The sequence below is a fragment of the Oncorhynchus kisutch genome, linkage group LG1 (genome assembly GCF_002021735.2).
Source record: "Oncorhynchus kisutch isolate 150728-3 linkage group LG1, Okis_V2, whole genome shotgun sequence".
NCBI classification, from domain to species: Eukaryota; Metazoa; Chordata; class Actinopteri; order Salmoniformes; family Salmonidae; genus Oncorhynchus; species Oncorhynchus kisutch.
In genome coordinates, this window is record NC_034174.2 from 31,330,461 (window position 1) to 31,345,023 (window position 14,563).

At 46.6% G+C, this 14,563-nt stretch overlaps 1 protein-coding gene across 1 annotated transcript in view; it reads left to right on the plus strand.

Annotated features, from left to right (window-relative positions):
• LOC109888099 (protein Wnt-4a) overlaps nt 1-14,221 on the plus strand; it is a 35,054-nt gene extending 20,833 nt beyond the window's left edge. The window contains exons 2-6 of the mRNA XM_031817464.1: nt 10,431-10,512; nt 10,966-11,119; nt 11,246-11,377; nt 11,595-11,737; nt 13,408-14,221. Coding sequence (XP_031673324.1) covers nt 10,431-10,512; nt 10,966-11,119; nt 11,246-11,377; nt 11,595-11,737; nt 13,408-13,878 — 982 coding nt within the window. The 3' untranslated portion in view covers nt 13,879-14,221. The remainder of the gene's footprint in view (nt 1-10,430; nt 10,513-10,965; nt 11,120-11,245; nt 11,378-11,594; nt 11,738-13,407) is intronic.
• Nucleotides 14,222-14,563: the final 342 nt, after the last annotated feature.

Here is a 14,563-nt window from a genome sequence, read left to right on the forward strand (position 1 = left end):
CATTAGGAAGGTGTTCCATACCTGATTGAATCCATGCCTCAACATTAGGAAGGTGTTCCATACCTGATTGAATCCATGCCTCAACATTAGGAAGGTGTTCCATACCTGATTGAATCCATGCCTCAACATTAGGAAGGTGTTCCATACCTTATTGAATCCATGCCTCAACATTAGGAAGGTGTTCCATACCTTCTTGAATCCATGCCTCAACATCAGGAAGGTGTTCCATACCTGATTGAATCCATGCCTCAACATTAGGAAGGTGTTCCATACCTGATTGAATCCATGCCTCAACATCAGGAAGGTGTTCCATACCTGATTGAATCCATGCCTCAACATTAGGAAGGTGTTCCATACCTTATTGAGTCCATGCCTCAACATCAGGAAGGTGTTCCATACCTGATTGAATCCATGCCTCAACATTAGGAAGGTGTTCCATACTTGATTGAATCCATGCCTCAACATTAGGAAGGTGTTCCATACCTGATTGAATCCATGCCTCAACATTAGGAAGGTGTTCCATACCTTATTGAATCCATGCCTCAACATTAGGAAGGTGTTCCATACCTTATTGAGTCCATGCCTCAACATTAGGAAGGTGTTCCATACCTTATTGAGTCCATGCCTCAACATCAGGAAGGTGTTCCATACCTGATTGAATCCATGCCTCAACATTAGGAAGGTGTTCCATACCTGATTGAATCCATGCCTCAACATTAGGAAGGTGTTCCACACCTTATTGTATCCATGCCTCAACATTAGGAAGGTGTTCCATACCTTATTGAATCCATGCCTAAACATTAGGAAGGTGTTACATACCTGATTGAATCCATGCCTCAACATTAGGAAGGTGTTCCATACCTTATTGAATCCATGCCTCAACATGGGCCAGCCTCCCTGTGGAAGGCTTTCCATACCTTATTGAATCCATGCCTCAACATTAGGAAGGTGTTCCATACCTTATTGAATCCATGCCTCAACATTAGGAAGGTGTTCCATACCTTATTGAATCCATGCCTCAACATTAGGAAGGTGTTCCATACCTTATTGAATCCATGCCTCAACATTAGGAAGGCTTTCCATACCTGATTGAATCCATGCCTCAACATGGGCCAGCCTCCCTGTGGAAGGCTTTCCATACCTGATTGAATCCATGCCTCAACATTAGGAAGGTGTTCCTTACCTGATTGAATCCATGCCTCAACATTAGGAAGGTGTTCCATACCTTATTGAATCCATGCCTCAACATTAGGAAGGTGTTCCATACCTTATTGAGTCCATGCCTCAACATCAGGAAGGTGTTCCATACCTTATTGAATCCATGCCTCAACATTAGGAAGGTGTTCCATACCTTATTGAATCCATGCCTCAACATTAGGAAGGTGTTCCATACCTGATTGAATCCATGCCTCAACATTAGGAAGGTGTTCCATACCTGATTGAATCCATGCCTCAACATTAGGAAGGTGTTCCATACCTTATTGAATCCATGCCTCAACATTAGGAAGGTGTTCCATACCTTCTTGAATCCATGCCTCAACATCAGGAAGGTGTTCCATACCTGATTGAATCCATGCCTCAACATTAGGAAGGTGTTCCATACCTGATTGAATCCATGCCTCAACATCAGGAAGGTGTTCCATACCTGATTGAATCCATGCCTCAACATCAGGAAGGTGTTCCATACCTGACTGAATCCATGCCTCAACATCAGGAAGGTGTTCCATACCTGATTGAATCCATGCCTCAACATTAGGAAGGTGTTCCATACCTGATTGAATCCATGCCTCAACATCAGGAAGGTGTTCCATACCTGATTGAATCCATGCCTCAACATTAGGAAGGTGTTCCATACCTGATATAATCCATGCCTCAACATCAGGAAGGTGTTCCATACCTGATTGAATCCATGCCTCAACATCAGGAAGGTGCTCCATACCTGATTGAATCCATGCCTCAACATTAGGAAGGTGTTCCATACCTGATTGAATCCATGCCTCAACATTAGGAAGGTGTTCCATACCTTATTGAATCCATGCCTCAACATTAGGAAGGTGTTCCTAATGATTTGTACACAAATTACATTCAATAAATCAACAGTATCACACTTCTATCTCCTTCACTCCTTCCTTTCCTTTTCCTTGACCTTTTCCTCCTCATCTGCATCATATTGCTGAGATTGTTATCATGGTCTTTACAATTACTCTTGAAATATGTCCTTGCTGTATATAAAATGTTTGCTGTATTGTAGTATAGCACCACAGCTGCCCAGATTCTCATAGATTCTTATGGAGTACATCTCAATAGTCTGAATCAGCGTCCTCTCCTCTCCTATCTACTCTAATAACATGATAAAAGTGAACCCAACATGAAATAAGCCAACCAGAACCAGTTATTTCATTTTCACTCAAACTGGAGGAAAGGAGATGAGGATAGGAAACCACCACACTATTGAGATGCACCTCTATACTCTACTGACAATCAGGCTCTAAATTAATGCTTGTCAAATGTATCATTCTTTGCCCCTTTCCTTAAAATGCTTTACATACGTTTCTGATGTAACACATTTGCTGTCAGGTGCAGACTGTGAGTTTGATGCTGTCAGAGTCAGTCCTTACAGAACATTGCCTGGAAAACACTAACATGGCTACCATGGAATTATGTGACATTGTCCAAGTCTAAGAGACCCCTCAGGGGAGACTCCTCAGGGGACACTGCTGAGGGGAGACTCCTCAGGGGACACTGCTGAGAGGAGACTCCTGAGGGGAGGCTGAGATCAGGCTGCCCTCTGCAGGCCAGACTGGGTGTTGCAGGTGTGTCTCCTTCTCTGACTGCTGTCCAGCAGAGGGTATCCCAGGTCATCATACTACCTTGGTGAGTGGAGGTGCAGAGTCATCCGTGCTGCTCTCATATACAAGGGCCTGCAGTTTTCTAGACAAGACTAATACTTTATTGTCCATTTTTGTTCAGATCATGGAAATTCATATTTTGCTTTTAACCCAACCCCACGAGAAACACACAGACACACACACACACACAGAGGGATTGGTAGCCAGCCAGGGTCAGCCGCGATGCAGCAACATAGGTACGATTCAATCTATTCTATATGGCCATATATCTAGGGTCATTATTGTGCTGTGGCATACCACAGTATGAAGGAATCCAAAGATTGCAAACTAGGACTGGTGTGTGTGCGTGTGTGTGTGTGTGTGTGTGTGTGTGTGTGTGTGTGTGTGTGTGTGTGTGTGTGTGTGTGTGTGTGTGTGTGTGTGTGTGTGTGTGTGTGTGTGTGTGTGTGTGTGTGCGTGCGTGCGTGCGTGCGTGCGTGCGTGCGTGCGTGCGTGCGTGCGTGCGTGCGTGCGTGCGTGCGTGCGTGCGTGCGTGCGTGCGTGCGTGCGTGCGTGCGTGCGTGTTTGAGTATGTGCACTTGTGCCTTGCCACAAACCTTTCCACTTACTTTCCCAATCATGCTTCCAGAATGTCTGTGGTTGTCCTGTTGGCTGGCTTAACTTTGTCTTCCACTAGCTGTGTCCTCCACTAGCTGTGTGGTGAGAGTGTTGTTGTGCCTGGCCTCTGTTCAGACCAGGGACAACATTTTACATTAAGTGCACCATGTGCATGTGAAGCAATGATAAGTTACTATAGTATAGAAGTAGCTGTTGCAGTGAACACAGATGAACAGCACGTGTTTCTGTGAGGAGCTCCCTAAGCTCCTATATAAACCTCCACCTGTTTACCTCTCATGTGTACTCAGCAGAGGAAAGTTTAATCAACTGGTATAAATACCCTGGGAGAGACAGAGACAGAGAGAGCTGTCTGTAAGAGCGTGTGAGAGCTGGTCTCTGTGAGATCCTCCTCTGTGTGAGTAGAGATACATCTAGAGGTTGATCAGTCCTCAGAGGAAGGGGGAGTTGATACAGACCTATCTATCATAGATATATGGTGTACAGCGTGGCATCGTTAGAGCATCACACTTGCTTAGCCAAGGATGTTCTCTCTCCTATCTATCTCTCTTCCTTTCTCTCGGTCTCCACTCCAAGCTCCCAATCTCTCTCTCACGCTCTCTCACTGTAGAACTGCAGTGGTTGCTGTCTGTCTCTGTCTCTCAGTCAGTAGTGGTTGGGCTGTAGTGGAGTGGTTCCTGTCTGTCTCTGTCTCTCAGTCAGTAGTGGTAGGGCTGTAGTGGAGTGGTTGCTGTCTGTCTCTCTCTCTCAGACAGTAGTGGTAGGGCTGTAGTGGAGTGGTTGCTGTCTGTCTCTGTCTCTCAGTCAGTAGTGGTAGGGCTGTAGTGGAGTGGTTGCTGTCTGTCTCTGTCTCTGTCTCTCAGACAGTAGTGGTAGGGCTGTAGTGGAGTGGTTGCTGTCTGTCTCTGTCTCTCAGTCAGTAGTGGTAGGGCTGTAGTGGAGTGGTTGCTGTCTGTCTCTGTCTCTCAGACAGTAGTGGTAGGGCTGTGGTGGAGTGGTTGCTGTCTGTCTCTGTCTCTCAGTCAGTAGTGGTAGGGCTGTAGTGGAGTGGTTGCTGTCTGTCTCTGTCTCTCAGTCAGTAGTGGTAGGGCTGTAGTGGAGTGGTTGCTGTCTGTCTCTGTCTCTCAGACAGTAGTGGTAGGGCTGTAGTGGAGTGGTTGCTGTCTGTCTCTGTCTCTGTCTCTCAGACAGTAGTGGTCGGGCTGTAGTGGAGTGGTTGCTGTCTGTCTCTGTCTCTCAGACAGTAGTGGTAGGGCTGTAGTGGAGTGGTTGCTGTCTGTCTCTGTCTCTGTCTCTCAGACAGTAGTGGTAGGGCTGTAGTGGAGTGGTTGCTGTCTGTCTCTGTCTCTCAGACAGTAGTGGTAGGGCTGTAGTGGAGTGGTTGCTATCTGTCTCTGTCTCTGTCTCTCAGACAGTAGTGGAGTGGTTGCTGTCTGTCTCTGTCTCTGTCTCTCAGACAGTAGTGGTAGGGCTGTAGTGGAGTGGTTGCTGTCTCTTTCTCTCTCTCTCAGACAGTAGTGGTAGGGCTGTAGTGGAGTGGTTGCTGTCTGTCTCTGTCTCTCAGACAGTAGTGGTAGGGCTGTCGTGGAGTGGTTGCTGTCTGTCTCTGTCTCTGAGACCATAGTGGTAGGGCTGTAGTGGAGTTGTTGCTGTCTGTCTCTGTCTCTCAGACAGTAGTGGTAGGGCTATAGTGGAGTGGTTGCTGTCTGTCTCTGTCTCTCAGTCAGTAGTGGTAGGGCTGTAGTGGAGTTGTTGCTGTCTGTCTCTGTCTCTGTCTCTCAGACAGTAGTGGTAGGGCTGTAGTGGAGTGGTTGCTGTCTGTCTCTGTCTCTGTCTCTCAGTCAGTAGTGGTAGGGCTGTAGTGAAGTGGTTGCTGTCTGTCTCTGTCTCTCAGACAGTAGTGGTAGGGCTGTAGTGGAGTGGTTGCTGTCTGTCTCTGTCTCTCAGACAGTAGTGGTAGGGCTGTAGTGGAGTGGTTGCTGTCTGTCTCTGTCTCTCAGACAGTAGTGGTAGGGCTGTAGTGGAGTGGTTGCTGTCTGTCTCTATCTCTGTCTCTCAGACAGTAGTGGTAGGGCTATAGTGGAGTGGTTGCTGTCTGTCTCTGTCTCTCAGACAGTAGTGGTAGGGCTGTAGTGGAGTGGTTGCTGTCTGTCTCTGTCTCTCAGACAGTAGTGGTAGGGCTATAGTGGAGTGGTTGCTGTCTGTCTCTGTCTCTCAGACAGTAGTGGTAGGGCTGTAGTGGAGTGGTTGCTGTCTGTCTCCCTCTCTGTCTCTCAGACAGTAGTGGTAGGGCTGTAGTGGAGTGGTTGCTGTCTGTCTCTGTCTCTCAGACAGTAGTGGTAGGACTGTAGTGGAGTGGTTGCTGTCTGTCTCTGTCTCTCAGACAGTAGTGGTAGGGCTGTAGTCGAGTGGTTGCTGTCTGTCTCTGTCTCTCAGACAGTAGTGGTAGGACTGTAGTGGAGTGGTTGCTGTCTGTCTCTGTCTCTGTCTCTGTCTCTCAGACAGTAGTGGTAGGGCTGTAGTGGAGTGGTTGCTGTCTGTCTCTGTCTCTCAGACAGCAGTGGTAGGGCTGTAGTGGAGTGGTTGCGTGCTAAGTTGTGCAGGGCTAAGCCTGTTGGAAGCAGCGGTGTTGTGAGGACTGCGATGCCTAATGCAACACAAACACACAGTAGCTGGCGAACACACCACACTCCAGGTGAATACTCCCACGAACCCACTGACTTTTCCTCCTAGAGAGAGAGAGAGAGAGAGAGAGAGTTTGTGGAGTACTGAGAGCAAGTACTGAGACAAATTTAAAGGACATTAAATATAAAGGAAGGGAATGGGGTGGAAAGTAATGAGTGGAGGTAGAGAGAGGAGTGTGTGGTAGAGAGAGGAGTGTGTGGTAGAGAGAGGAGTGTGTGGTAGAGAGAGGAAGAAGATAGAGAGAGGAGTGTGTGGTAGAGAAAGGAAGAAGAAGATAGAGAGAGGAGTGTGTGGTAGAGAGAGGAAGAAGATAGAGAGAGGAGTGTGTGGTAGAGAGAGGAAGAAGATAGAGAGAGGAGTGTGTGGTAGAGAGAGGAAGAAGATAGAGAGAGGAGTGTGTGGTAGAGAGAGGAAGAAGATAGAGAGAGGAGTGTGTGGTAGAGAGAGGAAGAAGATAGAGAGAGGAGTGTGTGGTAGAGAGAGGAATAAGATAGAGAGAGGAGTGTGTGGTAGAGAGAGGAAGAAGATAGAGAGAAGAGTGTGTGGTAGAGAGAGGAAGAAGAAGATAGAGAGAGGAGTGTGTGGTAGAGAGAGGAAGAAGATAGAGAGAGGAGTGTGTGGTAGAGAGAGGAAGAAGATAGAGAGAGGAGTGTGTGGTAGAGAGAGGAAGAAGATAGAGAGAGGAGTGTGTGGTAGAGAGAGGAAGAAGAGAATAGAGAGAGGAGTGTGTGGTAGAGAAAGGAAGAAGAAGATAGAGAGAGGAGTGTGTGGTAGAGAAAGGAAGAAGAAGATAGAGAGAGGAGTGTGTGGTAGAGAGAGGAAGAAGATAGAGAGAGGAGTGTGTGGTAGAGAGAGGAAGAAGATAGAGAGAGTAGTGTGTGGTAGAGAGAGGAAGAAGATAGAGAGAGGAGTGTGTGGTAGAGAGAGGAAGAAGACGATAGAGAGAGGAGTGTGTGGTAGAGAAAGGAAGAAGAAGATAGAGAGAGGAGTGTGTGGTAGAGAGAGGAAGAAGAAGATAGAGAGAGGATTGTGTGGTAGAGAGAGGAAGAAGAAGATAGAGAGAGGAGTGTGTGGTAGAGAGGAAGAAGGGGAGGGAGAGGAAACAGTGGAAATAGAGAGGAAGAAGGGGAGGGAGAGGAAACAGTGGAAAGAGAGAGGAAGAAGTGGAGGGAGAGGAAACAGTGGAAAGAGAGAGGAAGAAGGGGAGGGAGAGGAAACAGTGGAAAGAGAGAGGAAGAAGGGGAGGGAGAGGAAACAGTGGAAAGAGAGAGGAAGAAGGGGAGGGAGAGGAAACAGTGGAAAGAGAGAGGAAGAAGGGGAGGGAGAGGAAACAGTGGAAAGAGAGAGGAAGAAGGGGAGGGAGAGGAAACAGTGGAAAGAGAGAGGTCGAGGTATTCTGCTGTAAGTAGGAGGAGGATGGCTCTAGGAAACGTCTCTCTGTGTTGTTTTGGTACCCCTGGCTTGGGAAATAGGGGGTGGGGGAGAGCGGGATTGTTTCTAGGAAACCATACACAAAATGTACATTTTTACCAAATGTTTAGGAAGAGGTCATCATTTCATGGGGTCTGTGAATGAAGAAACCACATGGAAAAAGTGATAAACAAGTTAGGTCCAGAAAACAGATTTTCACAAAGTCTAATTAATTTATTGTTTGAGGTTTCCTGATGTTTGTATCTAAACCAAGTAGATCATTTTAAGATTGTTCTATTGTTATATACCTCAGTTGGGGTCTCTATAAGCTTCAATTGGAGGTCCTAAACCCAGCATGAAAGTGCATCCTTGTAACTGGGTGGGCTAATATAGTCAAAATGTTTGCCTTGGGGTAATGGGCCAATGGCCATGGGGTATGTTGAGCCAATGGTAATTTGAGCGAATTGAAGTGTTGTTCTTCCCAGGCGTAATGCAAGGCATTATCGCTGGGATATGAGGTAACAACAGGGCCTATGTTAAAAGTGTTTGTTAGGTGAAATATATATAGATATCTTTGTTAGGGCGGCAGGTAGCCTAGCAGTTAAGTAAGGGCCAGTAACTGAACGGTCGCTGGTTTGAATCCCCCAGCTGACTAGGTGAAAAATCTGTCAATGTGCCCTTGAGCAAGGTACTTAACCCTAGTCACTCTTGGGGCGGCAGGGTAGCCTAGTGGTTAGAGCGTTGGACTAGTAACCCGAAGGTTTCATGTTCAAACCCCCGAACTGACAAGGTACAAATCTGTCGTTCTGCCCCTGAACAAGGCAGTTAACCCACTGTTCCTAGGCCGTCATTGAAAATAAGAATTTGTTCTTAACTGACTTGCCTCGTTAAATAAAGGTAAAATAAAATTAAAATAAACTCTGGATAAGAGCATCTGCTAAATGGTAAATAAATAATACATTTCCCTTGATGGAGTGACGCTGAATGTAAAAAAGGGCTCAATTTACCCCACCCTGCCTGACACAACCGAATGAATGGATGAAGATGGAAAGGACTGCGTCAGGTAGCCTAGCAGGTAGCCTAGCAGGTAGCCTAGCAGGTAGCCTAGCAGGTAGCCTAGCAGGTAGCCTAGCAGGTAGCCTAGCAGGTAGCCTAGCAGGTAGCCTAGCAGGTAGCCTAGCAGGTAGCCTAGCAGGTAGCCTAGCAGGTAGCCTAGCTGTTAAGTGCGGTGGGCCAGTAACTGAAGAAAAATCTGTCAATGTGCCCTTGAGCAAGGCACTTAACCTAAATTGCTCCTGTAAGTCGCTCTTGATAAGTATTACATACACACTAACACACACTCCCCAAATGTCTGGGCTAGTCTTTTCCCATGTAGCACCGTCTCACAAATATACAGCCAGAACATCAGCTTCGTAGAGCTTATCTGTCGTTTTCTCATGTGGGTTATCCAAAGTTTATTAAATGTTTCCAGGGTCAGGGCTGGGCCAGTGGCATGCCAGCAACAGCAACTGGTGCTTTATGAGTACTTTCATCTGTGTGTGTGTGTGTGTGTGTGTGTGTGTGTGTGTGTGTGTGTGTGTAAAGGTATTGAATGCTGAGGATGACAGGTTTATGTGTTGGGAGAGATGCTGTGTCTCACTAGCTGCAGTACAGCCAGACAATGATTCTCCAGTGTTCAGAAGAGGTTTCACAGCTGGATGTGTGGAGACTGTAGACCCAGACATACAGAGCACACAGATCAAGGTTGAGGGTCTTATTGTTGTATAGCTGTAGAGGAACGTCAATGTCTTTTATTGAAGGAAGAATGGTATGTACAAATTGAGGGAAGATAATTTTTTAACTGATTAACTTTAACACGAAGAGAATGATGCAGACATTATTCTCAGGTACATGACAAAACTGGAGAGAAACGTGATTCTACATGTTCAATCATTTGTTTAGTATATACCATCTTCTCTGTTGGTGTAGAGAGTTGGTTGTGAACTGATCCTGTACCACTTCATGAATAGAAGGTGATTGGTTGCTGTTGTCAGACAGACTGAGGAGAGGATTGGAGCAGTCTCAGTCAGAGAGAGAGAGGAGAGGGAAATGGGGGGAGAGAGAGAGAGGAGAGTAAGTGAGTGTAGACAAGACTGTCGGAGGGAGGGTGTGGTCGAGTGGTCACGGTCCTGGTTATCTGACCATTGACGAGGGGAGGTGACTGGGAGAGAAGGAGAGACAGAGACAGAGAGAGATGGGGAGAGGGAAAGAAAGAGGTTATCTGGGCTGTAGAGGAAGGGTGGTGAGGGTGGAAGGCTAGAAGGAGGTGTGTGGACTATCAGCCCTGGGAGAGACCCCAATCAACCTTACCTAATGATACCCTGTCAACATAGGAGGGAGAGAAGGACAGAGAGACTGACAGAGAGAGAGGAGGAGAAGGGCAAGGTGAGGGAGAGCAGGAGGAGAGTAAGGTGAGGGACAGAGAAAGAGAGAGAGAGGGAGGGCCACAGACAAGGCTCAGACAGCCCCTCTGTGGGAAGTTCTGGTGAAGAGTGTGTCTGTGATGAGCGTATGAAATGGGCCTATTTCTGTAAGGTGCTTTTAGCCAAAGAGATATGGGCCTGAAGGAGAGAGGAGTGACCTGTGTGTCCTGGAGGTGGTGTGGATGATAAACCTCTTTCCCTCCTCTCAACATGATGACCAAAACGTTCCCACAACGTCATGGGAGCCAAATTCTCGCCGCCAAACTTCTCCCTATCAGGCTGTAGAACTAAACCTATACATAGCCCATGCTGAGGCATCTGTGTCTGTCTATGGACACTTTTATATCATCTCAGTAATTGGAGGGAATATTTCATATCAATTCTCCCCCCTTCTCTGTGTCTCTGTAAGGTACCTGGCTAAACTGTCTTCGGTTGGCAGTATCAGTGATGAGGAGACATGTGAACGCCTGCGGGGACTTATCCAGAGACAGGTACACATCTACCATGACAAACTGTGGTCATATTTTCAGGTTTGTAAGGTTGGCAGGGTATGACAAGATGGTACATAAGTTATAGAAGTTTATGTCCAAGTCTTTGAATTCAAGATACAAGTCATAGTCATTTAGCATTCTCTTTAACCAGGAGCAGATCTGTAATGTAATGATCGTTATTCTAACCAGGAGCAGATATGTAATGTAATGATCATTATTCTAACCAGGAGCAGATCTGTAATGTAATGATCATTATTCTAACCAGGAGCAGATATGTAATGTAATGATCATTATTCTAACCAGGAGCAGATCTGTAATGTAATGATCATTATTCTAACCAGATACAGATCTGTAGTATAATGATCATTATTCTAACCAGGAGCAGATCTGTAATGTAATGATCATTATTCTAACCAGATACAGATCTGTAATAATGATCGTTATTCTAACCAGGTGCAGATCTGTAAGCGCAGTGTGGAGGTGATGGATGCTGTGCGGCGTGGGGCTCAGCTAGCCATAGACGAGTGTCAGTTTCAGTTCCGGAACCGCCGATGGAACTGCTCCACACTGGAAACCATGCCTGTCTTCGGCAGGGTCGTCACACAGGGTACGCCTCAGTATCAGTAACTTATCTTACAATAAATATAGTTTTATATCTGAAGATAAAAACTTACTGCCTGATCTGTGATGAATGTAGTTGTGTATTTATTGTCTGCCTGTGTATTTGTGACAGGCACTCGGGAGGCAGCCTTTGTGTATGCCATCTCAGCAGCCAGTGTGGCGTTTGCTGTGACCCGAGCCTGTAGCAGCGGAGAGCTGGAGAAATGTGGCTGCGACCGCACCGTCCATGGAGTCAGTCCGGAGGGTAGGACACACACACGCACACACACACACACACACACACATCTCAGATGTTTGACTGCTAACACTCTCTCTCTGTCTCTCTCTGTCTCTCTCTGTCCGAGTCTCTCTCCCTGTCTCTCTTTCTCTGTGTCTGTGTCTCTCTCTCTGTGTCTCTCTCCGTCTCTCTCACTATCTCTCCGTGTCTCTCCCCCTCTCTCCGTCTCTCTCCCTTCCTCCAGGGTTCCAGTGGTCAGGCTGTAGTGATAACATAGCATACGGAGTGGCCTTCTCTCAGTCCTTCATTGACGTAAGGGAGAGGAGTAAAGGACAGTCCCCCAGCAAAGCACTCATGAACCTACACAACAACGAGGCTGGGAGGAAGGTATGATATATCACAACCAACAATATGTCCTAGTAAACTCAACAGCAAAGACACAACAATGAGGCTGGGAGGAAGGTATGATATATCACAACCAACAATATGTCCTAGTAAAGTCAACAGCAAAGACACAACAACGAGGCTGGGAGGAAGGTATGATATATCACAACCAAAAATATGTCCTAGTAAACTCAACAGCAAAGACACAACAACGAGGCTGGGAGGAAGGTATGATATATCACAACCAACAATATGTCCTAGTAAACTCAACAGCAAAGACACAACAACGAGGCTGGGAGGAAGGTATGATATATCACAACCAACAATATGTCCTAGTAAACTCAACAGCAAAGACACAACAACGAGGCTGGGAGGAAGGTATGATATATCACAACCAACAATATGTCCTAGTAAACTCAACAGCAAAGACACAACAACGAGGCTGGGAGGAAGGTATGATATATCACAACCAACAATATGTCTTAGTAAACTCAACAGCAAAGACACAACAACGAGGCTGGGAGGAAGGTATGATATATCACAACCAACAATATGTCCTAGTAAACTCAACAGCAAAGACACAACAACGAGGCTGGGAGGAAGGTATGATATATCACAACCAACAATATGTCTTAGTAAACTCAACAGCAAAGACACAACAACGAGGCTGGGAGGAAGGTATGATATATCACAACCAACAATATGTCCTAGTAAACTCAACAGCAAAGACACAACAACGAGGCTGGGAGGAAGGTATGATATATCACAACCAACAATATGTCCTAGTAAACTCAACAGCAAAGACACAACAACGAGGCTGGGAGGAAGGTATGATATATCACAACCAACAATATGTCCTAGTAAACTCAACAGCAAAGACACAACAACGAGGCTGGGAGGAAGGTATGATATATCACAACCAACAATATGTCTTAGTAAACTCAACAGCAAAGACACAACAACGAGGCTGGGAGGAAGGTATGATATATCACAACCAACAATATGTCCTAGTAAACTCAACAGCAAAGACACAACAACGAGGCTGGGAGGAAGGTATGATATATCACAACCAACAATATGTCTTAGTAAACTCAACAGCAAAGACACAACAACGAGGCTGGGAGGAAGGTATGATATATCACAACCAACAATATGTCCTAGTAAACTCAACAGCAAAGACACAACAACGAGGCTGGGAGGAAGGTATGATATATCACAACCAACAATATGTCCTAGTAAACTCAACAGCAAAGACACAACAACGAGGCTGGGAGGAAGGTATGATATATCACAACCAACAATATGTCCTAGTAAACTCAACAGCAAAGACACAACAACGAGGCTGGGAGGAAGGTATGATATATCACAACCAACAATATGTCTTAGTAAACTCAACAGCAAAGACACAACAACGAGGCTGGGAGGAAGGTATGATATATCACAACCAACAATATGTCCTAGTAAACTCAACAGCAAAGACACAACAACGAGGCTGGGAGGAAGGTATGATATATCACAACCAACAATATGTCCTAGTAAACTCAACAGCAAAGACACAACAACGAGGCTGGGAGGAAGGTATGATATATCACAACCAACAATATGTCCTAGTAAACTCAACAGCAAATAAGAGAACAGGAGATAAAACATGTATTCTTTCTGTCTCCCTGCAGGCCATTCTGAGCCACATGCGTGTGGAGTGTAAGTGTCATGGCGTGTCAGGTTCCTGTGAGGTAAAGACCTGCTGGAAGGCCATGCCCCCATTCCGCAAGGTGGGCAACGTCATCAAGGAGAAGTTTGACGGCGCCACAGAGGTGGAGCAGCGCAAGGTGGGCACCACCAAGGTCCTGGTGCCACGGAACTCCCAGTTCAAACCTCACACAGACGAAGACCTGGTCTACCTGGAGCCCAGCCCCGACTTCTGTGACCACGACCCGCGCACACCAGGCATGCTGGGTACGGCCGGGCGGCAGTGTAACCGGACATCGAAGGCCATCGACGGCTGTGAGCTGATGTGCTGCGGCCGGGGCTTCCAGACAGAGGAGGTGGAGGTGGTGGACAGGTGCAGCTGTAAATTCCACTGGTGCTGCTACGTCAAGTGCAAACAGTGCCGCAAGATGGTGGAGATGCACACCTGCCGGTGATCACCATGGAAACCACCAGTGGAGACCCAAACAATTTCCCCACTCTCTCCCTCCTCACCTGCACTTGGGGAGGGAGAGAGAAAGGGAGGGTGGGGGGTGTTTGTGGTTTTCCTCTACCCCCTATTTCAAAGCCACCCTGATTCCTTTTACAACAGACCACGGGAACAGCCAGCCAGACAGAGGACAGGTTCATACAATGTTAAAGGAACATCTTACACACGCACAGGATGTAAAATCTAAAACGGCAAATATACACTGAGTATACTAAACGTTAGGTGGCATAGACTGACCAGGTGAATGCAGGTGAAGCTATGATTCCTTATTGATGTCACTTGTTAAATCCACTACAATCAGTGTAGATGGAGAGGAGATTGTGTATGTGTGCCATTCAGAGGGTGAATGGGCAAGACAAAAAATGTGAGTGCTTTGAACGGGGTATGGTAGTAGGTGCCAGGCGCACCGGTTTGTGTCAAGAACTGCAACGCTGCTGTGTGGTTCAAGAATGGTCCACCACCCAAAGGACATCCAGCCAACTTGGCGCATTGGAGTCAACATGGGCCAGCATCCCTGTGGAATGCTTTCAACACCTAGAGACCATGCCCCGACAAAATGAGGCTCTTCTTAAGAGGGGGGGGGGGGTGAAACTCAATATTAGGAAGGTGTTTGGTATACTCGGTGTATGTTT